The following is a 19905-nucleotide window of genomic DNA, read 5'->3' on the forward strand; positions in this document are numbered from 1 at the left end:
ATGACGGTATTTCCTTTTTTGGCATTATAAAGGGGACCCAAATCCACCTTCTAGCAGGACTATGGTTCCCACTGTAACTCTGGAAAGGCCACCACCTCTCCTCATTAAAACAGCATGCAGCTGTAGAGCCGAGACTGGCCCCTGGCCCCGCAGCTCCAGAAACATTGGCCTCCATCTACCACTTGAGCTAAAGGAAGCCGTCTCTGGGGAATGTCCCGACTCCAAAGAGCTTGATTTCTCAAACCAAGCCTTCCATTAATGTTAACTGTCGTACTGTCTATAACAGACCCGCACCCCACTGCATGCAGTCTGTGGGCCTGTGTGTGAGAGAATACATCACCATCGGGGCGGGCAAATGTTGTGTGTTTCCATTGGCTTGTTGCCTCGTTATTTCTGCAACATGCATCTGCATCAGCACAAACACAGCCTGGGCTTTGCTGCCAGGTCTGGCAGATTGTCCCTGGCACAGAGCAGCACCACCTGAGGCCTGCTGCAGATCCCCTTGGGGGCCACCTTGGTGTCTAGGGGCTGGATTGTTTTGAGATTTGGAAAAGTGGGGGTGTCTCTCTTTTACATATGTCTGGGGGAGTGCGTGTGCGCATCATACACAACTTGTGTTTAATCAGGGCTGGCTCGTTCCAGGCCGTGTGCTGCTGTCTCTACTCCTGACAGAAAAAGAGTGACCCTCCCCTTCCCTCCCCCTTGGATTCTTGGCAGGGCGAGGGAGAGATCTCTCTGCTTTGGACACAAATAATTCAGTCCTAGGTCCCGAGCATTTGTGTTCAAGGTGAACTACAGATTCTTTGCGACAGGCTGGTTTAAAAGGCAGTGACACCCTGCTCCAGTCTCTGTGAGTCCCCAGGGAGAGCTGAAGGTGCAGGAGATGAAAGCATTTTTATTTTGGGAGCAGCAGGGGGACTTCCCTGAAGCTGTGTCTGGTCCCAGGGTCTCTGTTTCTGCAGGCTTTTCGGGGCCTCTGCAGCATTAAAGATTCCAGCAGTGAGAGGCGAGGATCCAATCTCTGCCTTTCAGAAAGGTGTGTGTCGGTGTTGGGGATGGGAGTGAGGTTGGAGCAATACATTCAAACTCTGTGGTGCCCGATCTTTGGTGCATTTTCTAGCAGTGTTAAAAATTGCTGATGATCCAGTCCCCCCTCCCGCCTGCTTTCCTACCTATCTGCCCCAGTGTGCCTTGCCCCAATATGCATAATACCCTGGGCCATTTATTCTATTCCCCCACCCCCACAGCTGTGCACCGCCCCTCCCCCAGTACCTGTTCCTTGTGCCTGCTGGCCCCTTTCCTTCCCACCCTGATATATTATTGATCAGGTTTGAGCTTTGCGTTGTTTTCCCTTATTAAGCAGTTTATCATCATGTCGCCTTTTTCAGGGGAGGAGGAAGAAATTTATTCTTTTGACCATAAATCATTTACAAGGCTGCTGGGCCATTAATGTATTTTTCATGGCTTGGCAAACAGCAAATAGAAACAAGCGCCGTGGCAGAGCCTCATTGACCTGTTTCAATTCCCCATTCCTAACTCCGACCCCTCTTCCCTGATCCCGGGAGCGGATGTGTTCTACTGCAGAGATACTGGTGGATTTCTTCCCCCCACGGAGGTGCTGCTCTGCTGTGTCAGCAATGGCACATGCTGCCGACTGCACTTGGCACCAATCCACAGCGCGGTGCATCTCCGCTGACTTGGCTTTGTCGAGAGAATTTTAACAGGGAAATTGGGGGGGGGGGGGGGAAACGAAGTGGCAGCGTCTCTATCTTCAGATTCCAAGCGGAGCATGAATTAGGCTCCTGTTCTGTGTAAGAATGTCCTGCATTCCTACACAGGTCTCGTGTAGGAGAATCTCGGGATACTTGACACACTGTGGCCTGGACTGTATCTGCAAAGGGGCAAGGCTAGCTGTGTGGGATAAGGTCTACCTGTTGGAGATGTTCACAGGGATGATGTCTATCCAAACCCAAACTTTTGAGAACTGAGTCCCCCTTCAGAAAAATGAAACCAAGTACACTGCTGCCGCTCCCCACCTTGTGCTGTTAGGTCTCCACATCTTAATATATACAGCTTCCATTCTGCTGCACCCCCAGGCTAGTCCTTCATGCCCCTCCCCACTTCAGGAAACACTGATATACATCTTTCTAATGACATTTCCCCTCCTCTCTAACATGCTGTGAAAAGCAATGAAATAGTTAACAGTAGTGGCCATTAGCACCTGAGTCAGCACCAACTGAAATGAATGGGGACTGTTCCCACTTCAGAGCTACTGTTTCAGGCTCTCTGCAAACTCAGGCAGACATCTCTGCATTGGTTAGACTCCTTTCACATTTTCAAGGTTTCCTTCTCCACCATAACGTCATTGTTTAAAATGAAAGCTGAAGCTGGAGAGCAATTGAGAGGTCTGTCCGTGGATCCAGCTAGTCCTTTGGTCTCCCCCTGGGGTGCTCCCCACACCTCTATGGGCACTTGGGAGGAGATAAAGACATGTAGACTGCTCTGCAACTCCCATCCATGACAGCTATCCTGGCTCCCTATAGCCATATCCCTACCCCACCCAGACACCCCTCTAGGCCAGTCACTCACTTGCCGTGCCTTTGCACACCAGAGTGCTGGGAGTCAGACTGTCATTGCCTCTTGTTTTGGTGCACTACTGGGAATGGGGAAAGGTGTCACTAACTGAAACAAAACTCCTATGTCCTGCAGCTCCTCTGTAGAGGCAGATGACATTTAGATACAAAGAAAAGGCATGGTCTGAGGTGGAGTGTAGCTGCCACACAGTACAACATTAAGGACAGTGCATGAAGGCAATTGAAACTACAGGGGAGATCTAGGTAGGCAGCCTGTATTTTCCCAAGCTGAGCTTGGGGTCACAAGGATGACACCCTTATGCATGAAATGCAATGGGGTCTTTAACAGATACATGTAGAAAGGCCTTGGCTTGACTTGTGATTCAGGAGACTTCGCCTCCAGCAACGGTGCCTCCCTGTCACCATACTGGGGCAGTTGTTCAGCGCTAGCCCAGGAGGGAAGAGCACCCCCTACTGAAGCACCAGCAGTACTTCCTGCGGCAGCTAGACATTTCCTGGGAGCGAGGCCTCCCATCCAAGTGCCAGTCGTGTCCTCTTCACAGAGCCAAGGGGATCACTTACTGAGGTAGGCTGCCTTGTGTGCCTCTTTCCCCCGTCACTATTTCACCCTGCTAGGGGAGGGGATGAAACAGTGACCTCGAAGGTTGACACACTGAGATCACGGGCCTTGTTGTCTTCCCAGTTAGCAGAAGAAGCAAACTATTGAGGGGAGAGGGATAGCTCAGTGGTTTGAGCATTGGCCTGCTAAACCCAGGGTTGTGAGTTCAGTCCTTGAGGGGGCCACTTAGGGATCTGGGGCAAAATCAGTACTTGGTACTGTTAGTGAAAGCAAGGGGTTGGACACAATGACCTTTCAGGGTCCCTTCCAGTTCTATGAGATAGGTATATCTCCATATATTATTACTTGAACGGGTTCCTGATCCCACAGGGGCTCCCTATGCCCTTGCTCAGCAAACAGGATAAAGAACCCCCCTAACCCGTCAGTACAGCTGCTACCAAATTTCTCTGCAGCCAGATGCACGCGCTGGGAATTCAAGGACTGTCAGATCAGAACAGAGCAGTCTCTGACATCGGCCAATGCAGCATGTATCAGAGGGAAGCGTTAAACCTCCCATAATGTACCTAATTGTGCAACACTATACCATGGAGAGGTGATTAACGTATGCCCCAGAGAATGGAGATTGATTAGTTTTATCCTAGCTAATGTCATTGTAGCTGCTATTTTTATTCCTGTCAATGTCCCTTCCTATTTTTGTAATCTCACTAGATAATACAATGCAACTTTGTGTCACCAGTTTGCATACAAAGAGCATCCTAACTGGAGAGGCACAAGGAGACCTGCTCCAGGTGGCATGTGCTGCAAAGGAGAAGGCTCTTGTGGCAGTCGTAGTCAGATTGCATGGAGAGGCAGAAAGGAAGCCAGTGCTACAGAGTGGGGAGGGGAGCAGAGAGAGAGGATGGAGGTTCACGAGGTTGGCTGGAGAGCGCTGAAAAACAAGGAACATGATGTCATGTCTGGAACCCATTTCTAGTTCGCATATTGCTGAAAATAAGACAAAAATATTCACCCCCTTTTGTCCCTAGTCAGAAGCTTTTATTAGGATTTTTTTCAAGTCAGGTAAGATCATTGAGCAAGTACAATTGCTGTGGTGAGGAACTGGGATGGAAAGAAAGCCATCTGGCAAAATCTCGCCTTTTTTCTTCTTGCCTTAAACTCTGGTTCCCGTCCCTTATGTCCGCTGCAGGGGAAAGGAGATGCGCTCCACGGAATCGTGGTAAGGCAGCTGGTTCCAGGCCTCCTCCCAGCAGTGGGGGAGAAACTTACTTCTACGGGGGGGAGAAGGCAGGAATGCTGGCTTATCACTGTTCACCAGGCCAGCAGCTGAGTACAGGGCAGGGTGGGTCAGCAAGGGTTTTTCATCAGCAAGTTCCTCTGTTGTCTGTCTGTCTAGTCCAGATGTGGGCTATAAATGATAGCAGAGAAGGGTCAGAGGGGATCAGCACAGATGTGCGGGTAATAGGTTTCTCTGATCAGCCGGCAGAGCAATCAGCAAGGCATGCCACGGGCCAGGGCTCAAGACCCAAAAACCGCTGATTGCTCTATGTGAATTAGTGTGTTCATTGTCCTACCTTCTTATTGAATGGGATGAGGGATGCTCCCTGTGGGAGAAGGTGTTTATTCAATGGGGTATATGGCTCCTCCTGCTGGGACGGATGAGTCTGTTTATTCAATTGGCTATGTGCCAAAGAGATGGATTTCTGACCATTTCTCTAGGTATGAAGGTGCTTACAAGTTAACTCTGGTTTTTACCTGTGTTTAACTGAATGGGGGAAAAACATTGAATGAAGATTTAGTCTGTTAAGATCTATATAAATTTTTAACACACATGTCACTGAGATCTTGCATTTCTGGGATCAGTATTAAGTTTTTCCTGCTCTTTACTCCCGTTAGCCCTGCAGAGCCAGCACAGTCAATGGAGAGGGAGCTGGAGTCTATGCCTTCTTGTCCATCATTGACGGTATTGTTAGCTACAGCATTGCTGGAGCCAGAAAGAATGGAGCTGGGGCCTTGATACAGGACAGCATCCCTGTTCAGGAAGTGGGGATGGACAAACCTGTATTGGGTTCTTGATTCCCAGATCCCAGTGTGAGCTTGTCATGTGTGACTCAATCACAAGTTTCTCCAAGAGCAAAGCGGGTGAAGCCAACCTGGCTTATTTCTGCCCTGGTTTGTAGACCCGGGTGATGAACTGTCATCAGCGAATTCTCAGCTGCGAGTGGGGATACTGGAGGGATTTGGGGAGGCTCTGTGGGTGGGAGTGGGGAAGGAGCTGGGTCAGCAGTGTGCCTGGCGCTTAGGTACACATGCCCAGATGCTACAGGGATTGGAGCCCTGCAAATGCAATGGGTAAGACTGACAGGTAGATGCTTTTCTTGGGTGTACCCAGTTGGGTCAGCAGACTTCCTGACAGGGTTCCCTATGGCACCTGCCTACGCTGTGTGCCCCTGATAATGGATCAAATGTGGTGTAAGCGGGTGCAACACCCATGGACGCCTCTGGGCCAAAACTGCCTTGTTCTTGCCATACACTCTCAGAACCGTGTTTGTGTGCCCTGGGCTTTCTCTCATCTTACTAGCGATCCCAGGTCTCAGTGATTGTCTCCACTGGAAGTCTGCCCCTGGGCAGCCTTCCCATTTGTGTCTGTGCCTGTGAGTATGATGTGCCGGTCACTGGCGTGTTCCATCATGACCAAATGTGGGCCTGGTCCCTGACTCCCCTGCCTTGCGGAGCAATGACTTCACAGGCTGTGGTCCCCGTTCGGTCACCCCACTGGACTGGGACATGCTGGACTAGTCATACATTGGATCCAACCCCCACTCCATTGCACTTCCTCACCACTCTGGACTCACAAAGGGGCTGTGGTCACTCAGGAGCTGCCGCGGGATGCCATCCTGGACAAGTACTGCTTTTAGTTTGGCCATCACTGAGCTGGCAGTCTACACACCACCAATGAGAACAGGCAAGATCAATATTCTGTCCAATCAGTGCCCAGCCTCTTCCATGGCAAGTCTGAGCTGTCGTGTGGCTGCAAGCAGTTCTTTTGGATGCTGTAACTGTTTTGGGCACATGCCAACCAGCCTTCTGCTAGCCTCTCACGATTCCTGAGTGTGCTAGCCACCCTTGCTCTCTGGCCTTGGTGATCCTCAGAGAGCGGAAACACTTTATTTCTCTGGCACTCAGGAACGGCTATCTTTCCCCCTACCAACTGGATTGCTGCATGGCAATGCAGTTGCTCCTTCATAGGCCAGAAGGGATTAGCGGCAGGGACAACATCCCTCTTGTGTCTTGGCCGTCCTTTCTGTATCAATGTCATTAGTACTTGGAACTGCGAGTCTCCTCTAGTGGCTTCTTAAGTGGATGCTGTGCTAGCAGGTCCTGCAGCCAAAGTGCTCGTTGCATATATCACTCTCTCCTATGCGTGTGATTCTCCCGTTCTTGGAGAGGAACCTACTGTTGCTCTGGCACCATATCCGCTTGCTAGTCAGCTCACCTGGGGTGGATAGTGTGGTGAGACCATGCCTCTGGAGCAATAGAAGCATTCTCTTTTAATCTCTCTTTTTCAGCACTGAAGACAGTTTTATCTAGGTCATTTCACCTATCGTGGGGTCAAACTCACAGGGACTTGTTTTTACTTTAATCTCAGTAAAAGACAGTTCTGTCGTTTCTCCCTCTGGCTAGGATCCCAGAATTTATCCCACTTGAGCACCACATTTCTACACGGGTTACAGAATTTTCTGAACACACTTTGTGTGTGTTCTCTGGGGCATCATTCCTAGTGAAACCAAAAGTGTTCCATGCCTTGAAGGTGTCTTCCGCGCCTTTTCTGGGGCTTTTCCACTGCTCCAGACGCTGCCAGGTAGAGCTTGAAGCATTGCTCCCACCATCTCTGCTTTAGGTAGAGGTGGTGGTGTTGGATTGATTCAGTTTCTCTGTTACTTCCTTCCTTTCCTATCCCCTCTCTGATCCCTCCTCCTTTCCCTACTGACGGAGGCACAGGAGCACTTCTCTGACACTATTTCACATCCCTGGTTTGATATTGAACATTGAGGCAATGCCAGAGTAACAAGGTCCTAGAAGTACAAGGTCCCAGAAATATGAATACTTAATAATGAGGGGCATAGGCAGCGCTGTGTGGGGAGCCCTGGACTGGAATAGCAGGGGCTGCAGGGCAGGAGTGAGGAACACTGGCTGAGCTTTGTGGGATAACCAATGCCAGGGATAACAAGGAGTCCCATCCCTCCTACAAAGCAGGTGTCTGTTCATTGTCTGCTTTGATAACTCAGGGTGTGTCTACACTGCAAAAACAAGGATATTCTTAACTTGGATTAGCTAACCCACGTTAGTGAACTTGGGTTAGCTCTATAATTGATGGTGAAAGGTGATTATGGGCTGCACTACAAACACATAGAAACTTTAGCTCAACTTCTCTCTTCCCCTCCTTAGCAAACATTATAGATATTCATTGAACTGCTGCATTTTTGTACTCCGCAAAAGATTCCAATAAACAGACCTTGATTGCAGCTTCAGAGATCACTTTGCCTGCACCACACCCTGTTCCAGCCAGTTGCAGGTCCTGGTGGGAGTATCTGCCAGGGCTCTTCAAGACACGCTCTACTACATCCTCTGAGATGTGTGCAGGTGCCATGTGTCTGATCGGCCTTATTTGCACCTGATTGTTTCTGAGCCCAATACTGGTTAGAGATTATATGTGGGAGTTAATAGAGTAGTAGCATCTGCCTCTTCCTTACTCCAGGACAAGCAGGGAGCCTGAGGCCAGCTGTGGGGCTAGATCCCACAGGTGTGAGTATGAACCGTGTGGCATGAATGTTGTACAGTGGCCCCATAACTGATAAAGAAGGTAGCTGAGGATAGCACTTGGAAAGCTGAGGGAATCCCATCAAAGATAAAATCAAAATGATCCAATGCTAACAATTATTTTGTTAACCAGGTCCTAGAAATACAAGTGCTTAAGAATACTCGAGTGGTAATTTCTAAAGGTCCCCTTGTAGCCAAAACATCAATCTGCCAGCTGGTTCCCCTAGAAGTTGGTGACACAGAAACACCCCGGTGTTTCAGGACCAAAATGTAAAGCAAAGTGCAGTCTCTTGTGCACAGGCTGTGGGCTGGATTCACCTCTCACTTACACCGGTTTGTATCAGTCTAACTCCACTGACACCAGTGTAAGTCAGGAGACCCTTGTGAATATCCAGTGTGCACCTATGGGCATTGAAGTCCAAAGCTCAGAGAGGCTACTGTACCTGGAATCGATTCCAGGTGATTGTTGCTTACAGGGGAGAGGTGGTTGCCTCTGACAGGCAGTTTAAGCTTGTTGAATGCTTGGGGATGCTCATTTACTAAAGGGAGAACCTTTAACACAGCTTTCACTGAGTTCTCTGTTGCTTTATGTTCTGGTGTATAATTCGATATATTAGGCTGGGATTTTTGAAAGCGTCTAAGGGGTTTAGCTACCCAAATGGGACACCTAATTCCCTTAGGTTGCTTTGAAAATCCAAACCTTAATATTTATGTTAAGTGCAAAATCTACATCCCCCTGGTTAGATAATGGGCCAAGTTCATGTCAATGTGGGAACGAGACACTTGCAACTTCTGTTTTTTTAAACATTTAAACGTGTAACCCTTCACATTATAGTAATGGGAGGCATCTGCATGCGTGTCTGTGTTTGCGTGTCAGCACATGCATCTGGCTGTGTTGGGGCATGTGTATTATTGTGTTTGCATGTGTCTTTGTGTTGGTGTGTTTGTGCGTGTCTACCGATGGGGTGTGTGCGTCTCCATGTGTGGATATTTATAATAATAATTTTTATTTGTCTGAGATATAAATAAAAGGGACTTTTGCTAAAATGAGGAGCCTGTAAAGAGCATTTGATCTTTGCTGTTTCTGCTCTGCATTAGACTGTCTCCCTGGCAGAGGAGTCACTTTGTAGTAATGACCCCCTGGTGCTGTGTGTGTGCTGGTCTCTCTGTTTACATTGGTGCAGGATAACTCTGCACACACACAGTCTCCCGCTCCCCTGTCACCTTTGTTAAGTTTGCTTGTCAGAATCTGTTGTGTGTGTTTTCCCCAGCTGTAGCCCTGCAGGTGCCACTTAGTTTAGCAAAATGAATCTTTGTCTTTTATCTGCCTCCTGCATCATGGGCACTCAGGGCCAAAGAGCAGCTGACAGCATTGGAACACTCCGGGCGATGGCAGCTCCTGAAATATGGAGCAAGGTGGCAAAGTGAGAGTGGAGCAGCTCAGCGAGGAGGGAAGGTATCGGGCCATGCATTGAATTCATATACTGCACATCCAGGTTCAGAGATGTACCCTAGGCAAATGAAATGTGTTTGGGTCTCCGCTATCCCCTAGTGCCCTCTTCTAAAACCTACCACACAGTTTAGCCGCACTGATTGACAGTGTCCTGGAATAGCTGGGAGTGTTGCACTTCAGCATTGCAGTTGTTTGGAAGAGTAGTCAGGGACTGGAATACCAGAGGGGTGGGGGCTGCAGGGCAGGAGTGAGGGCATTGGCAGAGCTGTGTGGGGAGCCCAGGACTGGAATAGTAGGAGAGGCTGCAGATCAAGAGTGAGGGGCATTGGCAGAGCTGCATGGGATAACAAATGCCAGGGATAACAAGGAGCCCCATTCCTCCTACACAGCAGGTACCTGTTCCATGGCTGCTTTGGTACCTCAGGGTTTGCCTACGCTGCCAAAACAGGCATATTCGTAACTTAGGTTAGCTAACCCACGTTAGTTAACTTGGGGCACGTCTTCACTACCCGCCGAATCGGCGGGTAGCAATCGATCTACTGGGGATCGACTTATCGCGTCTAGTGAAGACGCGATAAAATCGATCCCCTATGGCTCTTCCGTCGACTCCGGAAATCCACCGCGGCAAGAGGCGGAAGCGGAGTCGACGGCGGCGCGGCAGCGGTCGACTCGCCGCCGTCCTCACAGCCAGGTAAGTCGACTTAAAATACCCAACTTCAGCTACGCTATTCAAAGAGTAGTGAAGTCATGGCAACTCAGCTTTTAACTCAGATTAGCAGCTTGAGTTAAAGGCTTTAGGGAAGCCTGGGGTTGAACTCGTGCTGCCAGTCTGAGTTAAAAGCCAAGTTGCCGTGTCTTTGCTGCTATTTTAACCTGAGTTAGCACACCTTTTTGCAGTGTAGACGTTGGAGTGCGGTGGTTGCTTTGCTTCCCATTTGGGTGGTCATTATTCCAAGTCAGGCTCGCATTCAAAGCTGGATGAATAATCCCCATTTTCTTTCTTTTTGTGAATTGTTCACAAACCGATTGGGAAATTCTTCTATTGGCATTTTGGCTACTAGTGTTGCGTGGCCATCACTGAGCAAGTCAGGAATCCAAAAGGATCCTAAGTTTGTGTTTTGCCTTAGTGGTTTGAAGGCAGAGACCCTGTACTGAGGGGAGATCATGCCTGCTCGCGCTTCAAACTATTTCTGCTTATTGCCAGCATCCCCTGATAGTAGCTTGCTGGCTTGAACTTAAGCCAGCTGTTTCTTCCCACAGCTCCAAGTTCTCTCTGATAGTAGGACAAGAGCTGGTCGAAATGTTTCAGCAGGAAATTCTGAAATTCTAAATAAAAAACATCATTTTGAAACAGGCAGACAAATAAGATTTTGAAATTTCCTGCAGAAGGGGAATTCGAAAATGTCACTCTGACCTTTTCAAAACATTTCTAAGACTCCCAGAGCTGCCTGGAGCCCCAGGAACTGGACAGTTTGGGGAACCAGGGAGCGGGAGATGCCAAGGAACTGAAAGCCAAGGATCCTATGACTTCCAAGCTCCTTGTTCCCCATTAGCCCGCCAGCCAGGCTGCCAACGAGGCTGAGTGGGCAAGATGGCAGGAAACCAGGCAGGTGTCGAAATCTGTCTGTTTTCCATTGATACTTTGTAGAAATCAACACTTTCCCCCAGAATATTGATTTCAACACATATGGGCACCTCCAAACAGAAAAATGTTCCATTGGAAAATTTCTGACCACCTTTCATAGGCCGGAGATGTACAGCTGGGTGTTATCAGCATCCTGATAAGATCTGATAGCTGGTAATGCCTTACTGTGCCCCCTAGAGGCCTCATGTATATGTTAAACATGAGAGGGACTGAGTGACATTTAAAGTGATGAGAGTTGGTGGTTTCAACCCAATATTGAGATTTTGTGGGAGGGGAAAAAAAACTCTTTAAAAACGTAATGTTAATAGAAATCTTTGCAGCATTTTCTTGTTAATTTTCATATGGGCAGAGTTTGGCTGTATGGATTTAAATCTCTCCCTGCATGGTTTGCAACCCAAACATTGCAGCTCTGAGCCAGTGCATGAGAGCTGGAAACTGAAAACGACTAGGAGTCAAAGTGAGGCTGGTCAGGCTACTTGCATTATCCAGGCTGAATAAAATGCAAAAAAAGTAAGCGGCATGAATGCTGGAAAGTCATTTTGCTTCGATCTGTTCTTTCAGTGTCAGGAGCCATAATAATCACATAGAAAGAAGTTGGGATTTAAAAACAGATATTATTTGAACCCTTTTAAATGTAAAACAATCACAAAAACTTTCCTGTTCATACTGGATTTTGTTGGAGAAAAAATGGAGGGCTAATTGCATGTCTCCTTTTAACATGAGTTGTTTCTTTCTCTCGTCTCACTACCTCCTTGTTAAAACCCTTGTACCTGGTTTTCCTTCTTGGGCAGTTTCAGAGTTGCTCACTTTCTCGATGTTGGGTGGGTTTTCAAATGCTGCTCATTATCTCTAGGACAGCTTAGCTTCTCTTGCAGATTTTTCCCTGTCTTCAAAATGGGCCCTGTTATTTTTAAAGGGACTGAAGCGACAATGTCCTCAGTTAAGATGGCCGGCATTTCACTTTTGCCTTCTGCAATGGCTCTGGGGAGAATGGCTCCATTTTGCAAAGCACTGGGGGACGACGTCGCCCTTTTTGGCCTGTGGTGGTTGGAAAGGGACTGCTGCCCCTGAATCAATGCTGGTGCCATTCCGCACTCATGTACAGTGCTGCGTGAAAAGGGTGGCATTGCAAGAACACAGGGAAGGGGGTAGATGTTTGAACGTTGTGTCACTTTCTTTACAGGTCTGGTGAGCCCCCTAGAGGTGTCAGTGAGCTCAGGGAGTATCCAGGTTGCTCGGGGACAGACGGCAATCCTGCCCTGTACCTTCACCACTAGCGCTGCCCTCACTAACCTTAATGTCATCTGGATGGTCATCCCACTCTCCAATGCCAACCAGCCAGAACAGGTACCAGTCTTCATTGGAATATGGAGCTGTCTGTGTCTTTTTCTTCCCTTGTCCCACCAACATCACTTGGGCAGGGGTGCGTGTGTTGGCTGTGGGCTGTCTGATCACCCTTCTGGATTCTAGTGCAGAAAAACTGTGCAGTAGCTGGATTTCAGCATTAGTGTCACCAGCTCATGACTCAGGATAGGACATCCCAGAAGACACAGCATTCCTGTTGCCCCGGCTCTGGAAGAGCCCAGCAGTGGAGCAGTAGGGTGATGGAGGTCAGGACTGAGGTTCTTTAGCAGAATTTATAGTGCCTCAGTTGTCATCCCATCTAGCTCTGTTGCCTTTTGTAACCAATATTGACTCTGTCCTTTTACATCTTTCCGTGTCTCCAATTGTCATCCTGTGTCCCAGCATGTCTTCCCATGTTGCTGTATGTGCCCTATGTTCCTTACTCTTGCCTTGTGTTTCTAATTCTTTCCCCACTACCTTATTCGGCACCTAACCTGTATCCTGTCTCCTAAGTTGTTCTGTTTTGACTTACACACTGGGCAGGTGTCCAGTGTAGAGTGAGCTGCTCTGGATTCCAGGTATCCTGTAGGTAGGATGGGGCACTAGGAGGATGGCCCAGCTTGGGGCACTCTGTGGTGTGGGAGGTGGGGGCTTGGAGGTGTCTCTGGAGAATCTGGAAGCTGTTGAGGCTGAAGCTAAAAGGATGATTGATCCCTTTGTACTGGGGTTCTGCAGTATTTCCATTCTGCAGAACACTTCTTAAGAGACAGATGTTCTCATGGACCCACTTGTCCTCCTAACACCCCACTGCTTGTTGCTTGTGAGGGTTTCATTTTGAAGGACATCAGGAGGGCCTCCATATCTCTGTGGTGGCCCAGGGATCATAGTCTGAGAACCACTGGGCCTTATGCTCAGACTGCTAGAAAACATTAGGAAACCTTGTTCTGAAATTTTCTTGTCCCAGGCCAGCTCGCCTCCCTAGGCACTTGAGGTTCAGTTGTGAATTCTGGAATCCACCAGTGAAGCGCGTTTGGTTTTCAGCAGCTCATGTTGTTGTTCCAGCTGTGTAAACAGTTGGTGACTAGTGACTGTACCCCTTTGTTACTTCCTGGGGCCTGGCTGCCTGGTGGTGAGGATCATTGCAATGAACTGAACAGGCAGTTTCAAATCATGTTAGGGCATCTCCAGCAAGGGGAGAACTAAAGTGACCCTGGCTGCTCACCCCCCAGTTCCTGTTTCCAACAAAACACTCAGGGCTGCAGCTCAGGGAGCCATGGAGATTCATTCTCTCAGAGTCCATCCCGCCTGGTGGAAACTGACCATTGCATGAATGAGGAGGAGGAGGCAGACATCCCAGATCCAGTCAGAAAAATAGACTTGGGAACCTGGCATGTTGCCTCTGAGAAGAGAGCCTGTCGCAGTGTGTTACTGACACACACCCTCTGCCTCTGAGGCCACTGCTGAGTTCCCGTGTTATCACAGAGCAATCCTCCCTTAGAGACAGGATGCTACTGTCAATTGGCATTCTCCACATGGGAGCTACTGTCAATTGGCATTCAGTTTCACTAAGGTCCATTAGGAGCTGGCCCTTTCTGATTTGCCCCTCATTGTAATACATATTTTGCTTCTTCACAGCAGCCAGTACAGAGAGATGTCCAATCCTTCTTTCTTTTCTAGGTTATTCTCTACCAAGGGGGGCAGATCTTTGGTGGTGCACCCCAGTTCTATGGGCGAGTGGGGTTTGCAGGGACAATGCCAACCACCAGTGCCTCCATCTTCATCAACAACACCCAGCTTTCGGACACTGGCACGTACCAGTGTTTGGTCAACAACCTTCCAGACCGAGGTGGCAGGAACATTGGAGTCATTGGACTCACCGTCTTGGGTGTGTGTATTGGGAGTGGGGAGACAAGGGAGTTCTCTCTCTGTGTGTGTGTGTGTGTGTGTGTGTATGTGTGTGTGTGTGTGTGTGGTGGGATATGCATTGGGGAACAAGACAGTCTGGGTGTTTGTTGGGGGGACCTGGAAACATTGGGGGTAGGTTGTGAGGTGGGGCTGATGGTTGTACTGGAGGATATTGGAAGGTATCTTGTGGATGTGTACATATTGGGGGACAAAGGGCTCTTGGGGCTATGATGTGAGGTGCTTTGGGGAATGTATTGAGGGGATGAGGGTGTCTTGTGGGTAGGTATATTAAAGAGGCCATGACAGTTTCCTACATAACAACAAGAGAATGGAACAGACCCGTGGTCCTCAACTCTGGTTTCCTTCCCCTAAAAGTGGCCTGTACTGAGTGCTTCATAGTAGGTTGTAGCTCCCCCAGTAATGCACTTGGCCAATGTGCCATTACTGTTTCATGGGGGCAAATGTTTTCCTGTCCTCAGCCCATAACCAGCATATGCTGTGGAGCAGGAGGATTTAATGAAGGAAGGATTTATCATGTGATCCCAGCTAGGGAACTGCAGATGCTCTTCTTCTCAGGGATGGGTCAAATGCAAAGTGGCCAGGACAAAGTTACACTTTCATTTTTCGTGCCAGAGTCTTAGTGGGGCTTCTGTATCTGTGGCTTCAGTGTCAGTCTCCCCCCTTCCCATTCTGCCCTTTCACTGCCTTGCAGCTGCACGCTGTTGCTCACATCCGTGACCCTGTTTTCTCGGACCTGGGGGCACACTCACAGGCAGCGGGTGAGCAGCAAGAACCCAGGCCCGTTGTTGGATATGCCTCCTGACATGCTGTTGCTTTCCCCTCTGCTCTCATTGTAGTTCCTCCTTCCGCTCCGCTCTGCAGAATTCAGGGGTCCCTGGATGTCGGCAGCGATATTACCCTGACCTGCAACTCAGAAGAAGGCATTCCTCGGCCGACATACCTCTGGGAGAAGTTGGACAATGCTCCCAGGCTACCCCCGACTGCCACGCAAGGTGCTCGCTCTATTGTTTATCTTCCTCTTCCCCAGGTGGCTAATTTGGCTTGGTTTTGTCTGTGCTGCCAGTGATGACACAACTTATCGAGATTACCCCGAGTCACCGTATAGTCACTTATTTGTAAAGAAGGTACCATGTGGGGAATAAAAGGGTGACTTGACAGCTGTAGTGTCTTGGGTGCCCTCTAGTGGCCATTCTCTCTATAGTGTTTCTTCATATAGGAAATGCCTCTTGGGCTACAACTGCTCAACAAAAAAAGTTGTGGCCAAAATGTTCACAGGTTACTATTGATTTGGGGGGCCTCACAGATTTAAATGCATTTCAAAGCAAACTCAAATAGCCAAGGACTGGAAATTGTGGAAAGGTAGCCTTAGGATCACCCAAAGAATTTTGCAACCTCTTGAATCTGAGGACTTACCCCTATTCCCCAGAGTGGTGCCGAGGGGTGCTGTGCTTCTGGATCAGCTGTCCTCCAGATGTGAAATAAAGCTAAGGCCCTGATCACTTTTGGTTCTGAAACAATCCCATGGTACCACTTGTGAGACTTAGAAGTTTGACTTGGTTTACTGGCCAAATGGCAACCCGCCTACTTCTAGTCTTCTACCATAACTTACTCCAGAGTTTCAATTGGTATGGGATCCTTTGATTTTTGTATAAAACAGGCATGAGGGGCATTGGCATTGGCTGTGTGGGGAGCCCAGGACTGGAATAGCTGGCGGTTGCAGGGTAGGAGTGAGGGGCATTGGCATTGGCTGAGCGGGAAGCCCAGGACTGGACTAGCAGAGGGGGCTGCAGGGCAGGATTGAATTTTATGGGAAGAGCTGTGTTGCACATCCCTTGCTTGTATTTTGCCTGGCTCTCTTCTCATGCACAATATCAGCCCCAAGCTTTCATGTAGAAAAATTCATTTATAAAAAGAAAAAGAAACATCTACTGTAAGCTCCTTAAGACCTAATCATTTGTGTGTGTGTGTGTGTGTGTGTGTGTGTGTGTGTGTGTGTGAGAGAGATGCTTCCATCTGAAGGTTATTTCCTAATTTATTTATGTCTTAAGAGTCTCACACCAGATTCCCTATTTGCTGGATTTGCCTTTTCATGGTTTTCTGGAGAGGTTATATATAAATCCTTCTTTTTCTTCCTGCTTGTCTAGACCAAGTCCAGGGCACGGTCACCCTCCGGAATATCAGCACTGTGTCCTCCGGTCTTTACCAGTGCGTGGCTTCTAATGCCATCGGAACCAGCACCTGCCTTCTGGACCTGCAAGTCATTGCACGTAAGTACATTCCAATGGGAGGTTTGACCATGCAGTTTAGCTCTGCTCTGGTAACCATTGTAACCATGTATACCCTGAGCCATCACACCTCTACAGGGTAGGACCCTAGTGCCCACGACTGTGGGGATGGAGACCCGTCTGGGCCACCACGTTCTTCCCTAGCTCCAAGCAGTAGAGCTCCAGGTTGCACCCTAACCCTGATTTCGTCCTTCCCTTTTTGTTCCATGTCCCCCACAGCTCATCCCCGGAGCGTTGGCCTGATTGCTGGAGCTGTTGCCACTGGTGCAGTTGTGCTCATTGTTTGCATTGTCTTGGTGGCTGTGGCACTGGTTTACTGGAAGAACAAACACAAGGAGGAAGAAGAGGAGGAGATTCCCAATGAGATAAGGTTGGGCTCAGGGCAGACAGATGGCAATGAACCTCCGGTCACAGCTGGCTCTGAGTGATCTTCGCTCCCCCCTGCTGATCCCATTGATGTTCACTGGGGCTGCCAAGAGCACCTGCATCCAGAAAATGGAGGCAAATGCTAGAGAGAGCAAATTTCTGGATGGGCAGAGGAGGTCGGAGTTCTTGTAGGTGAGGCGATGGGGGTGGGAGATCTTTGCATACCCTGTCTTTACACAAGGGGGATGGAGGCTGACAGCAGTGGCTATGTGGGGAGAGAGATTTCAAAACTGAAGGGATGAATGTGGGTGTAAGATGAGTGAGGAATCCCACGCCATGGTACCAAACAGCAATGGGGGAGGGCTCTGGGGATAGAGGAGAGACTCTGTCCCTGGTTAGCGTCCTCACCCCGTAAACACACAGCTGCTTCCCATGGGATCTTTGCCTCAGTGGCACGATGCTAGCAGGTGGGACAATTAATAAGAACTAAGATGAGAGTCATGACGGATGACGTGTGATCAGGACAGGATGGTGCCCTTGGTTACTGCATCTGTCACCTGGCACCTTTGATCACCACTGCCATTACAGCTGGGTGAGTAACGGATTTTTTGGTTAGTTAGCAATTGTGAAAAAAACCCGGCTTGTTTCAGGCCCCCGGCCACAAAACTGTTTGAAATTTTTTAGCAAATTAAAAAAAAAATTCATTTTGGGTCAAACAAAACGTTTCATTTTGATTTTGAGCATTTTTACAAGTTTTAAAATAAAATTAAAGGAAATTTTGAAACAAGAATTCCTTTTAGAACTGTTTATTTCCTTGTATTTTTTTTTTTTTTTTTTTTTGCAAAACAGTTCAGTGAAATCAACATGAATTCATATAAGGTTTCAGTGTCGCTGAATCAGTATTTGTTGCCAAAATATTTTTTGTGTGAAAAACTGTGCCCAGCTCTGTCACCTGCTCCTCTGTGGAGGGAGGTCAGGGGCATGAGGGGGTTACAGACAGGATTCTGATCTCCTGCCCTCTCTCTTTAGGGAGGACGACCTGCCACCCAAATGCTCTTCGGCCACAAAAGCGTTCCATGGTGATGCATCCTCCTCGGAGAATGACACCCTCACCTCCTCCAACACCTACAACAGCCGCTACTGGAACGACCCCAAGGCCAATCACACCACAGACTCCTTCACCCGCTTCAGCAATAACAACGACGTGCGCCAGCCCTTCTCCCGCTCCGGGAGCACCAACGCTCGCCCTGTCTATGCCAACGGAGGCCACCCATCCCCAGCTCCACCCAAGACGCTGGTGGTGACAGCCAGCACAGCACCGTCCCCACAGGAGGTGGCCAGGAGCAATGGCTCAGTCAGCCGCAAGCCAAGGCCTCAGCACACACGCTCCTATGCCGTGAGCCAGGCGACGTTGGAGCGGATAGGGGCTGTGCCTGTCATGGTGCCAGCCCAGAGCCGGGCAGGCTCCCTGGTGTAGGAAGTGAGAGCGGGTGTAAGGAAAGCAAGAAGCTATTGTACCAGATGGGGTGAAGATCTGGCCAAGAGACCCTCCTCTTCCTCCCTGAAATGGGATGAAGGGGGAGACGTGCTTCTGCCTGGTGCCCGCCCCCCTTCACTAGACTTTAACCTACCAATGAGATGGTCCTTTCTTCACCATGCCACCCTCAGGATCTCAGGGGGCTCCTCCACACCAGCTGGATCTCTCAGATGTGCCACGGCTATGGGAGGGGCCCCAAGGGTGCCAGGCCCTTGCAGGGGATGCTCGTTTGTTTCTAATCTCCACCTGATGTGGGGTTTGGGTTTTTTTGATTTCCGAGGAGTGGCCGAGTTAGGTGGGGTTCGTGAGGAGAGCCGGAAGGGGCAGGGGAAGGGGAAGGAGGGGCCTTCCGTGGAAGGACATCAGCTCTGCTGCGCACGTGCCCACCACCAGGCCAAGAATGGGCGATGGAATCAGAGAGGTGAGCGAGGAGACGCTGGCCATGCCAGGCCGATTTCAAAGGGCAAAGGCAGAGAGAGACCCACCAGCCAGAGCAGAGCGGAAGGGGCGGGGGATGGGCTTGGACGTTCGTCTATTTATTTATTTCTGTTTCCTTCTCTCTTCACACTGGACGGTTTCCTGCACTAGTTCTGGATGCTTCTGGAGCCTCATTCGCCTCCTTGGAAACCGCTGCCATCGGGGCCTCATTCCCCAAGAAGCCGCTTGGAAGGAGGATGTGTGGCTGCTGCAGCAGGAGTTTTCTCAGAGGCGTAAAGGAATCGAGTGGGGGTGGGAAGCAGCAGACAGCTCCTGCCGGGCTGGCCAAAAGCCTCCGTGGCTGAAGAGCCGCACTGTTTCTAGGCGTGTGGCTTAAATTCCCAATGAGCTGGGCTTAGCTTTGGCCTTTGCATGGCAGGTTCTCCCTACTGGGCTGTTCGGGGCTGGCCTGCATGGTCCTAGCACGGTGCTTGTTGAACTGGGGAGGCCCTGGCACTGAGGCACCATATTTACTCCTCCCTTGCTGGATGCTGGGGTTGTCGGGGTTTGGTTTTAAATATTGCTGTTTAGAAAGAGTGAAAGCAGGGGGCTCGTTGAGGAGGCAGGCCCATGGGGTGGGTGTCCTAGCTGTCTGCTCCGTTCCCTCCATGCCATGTGGCTGGGTCTCTGAGGCACCTCACACAGGCAGATGTGCATGGTGCTCTGTTGCCTCCAGGCCACACCTCACATACAGCCAAGTTTTTCTCTTGTGACTAAATAGCCTTAATCGAAGCTGAGGGTCTAAACCATTTGAGGGTCTTGCTGTTACAAGGGGGTTGGAGCCCAAGGGGCTGGATCCCACTGCCTCAAGGAGGGTGGAGCCGCATCCTGACATCCACAGGCACCTCCTTCGTAATGCTGACACTGACATACTTAAAGGGAAAACCTCCCCCCACCACCA

At 49.5% G+C, this 19905-nt stretch overlaps 1 protein-coding gene across 4 annotated transcripts; it reads left to right on the plus strand.

The window, feature by feature from the left end:
• The first annotated feature begins 12260 nt into the window (after positions 1-12260).
• Positions 12261-18467, plus strand: IGSF11 (immunoglobulin superfamily member 11). 4 transcript variants are annotated; one of them, XM_065422900.1, is made up of 6 exons: positions 12261-12416; positions 14091-14298; positions 15176-15331; positions 16484-16607; positions 16929-16994; positions 18020-18467. In XM_065422900.1, exons 1-6 carry the CDS (start codon positions 12378-12380, stop codon positions 18465-18467), a joined length of 1041 nt encoding a protein of 346 aa, XP_065278972.1. In that variant the 5' UTR covers positions 12261-12377. The 4 variants fall into 4 exon arrangements, with proteins under 4 accessions (XP_065278972.1, XP_065278980.1, XP_065278956.1 ...); XM_065422908.1 differs by having other exon boundaries at positions 12273-12416; positions 16484-16535; XM_065422884.1 differs by having other exon boundaries at positions 12378-12416; positions 16484-16606; positions 16844-16994.
• The last annotated feature ends 1438 nt before the right edge of the window (positions 18468-19905 follow it).

The sequence above is a fragment of the Emys orbicularis genome, chromosome 1, assembly GCF_028017835.1.
Source record: "Emys orbicularis isolate rEmyOrb1 chromosome 1, rEmyOrb1.hap1, whole genome shotgun sequence".
NCBI classification, from domain to species: Eukaryota; Metazoa; Chordata; order Testudines; family Emydidae; genus Emys; species Emys orbicularis.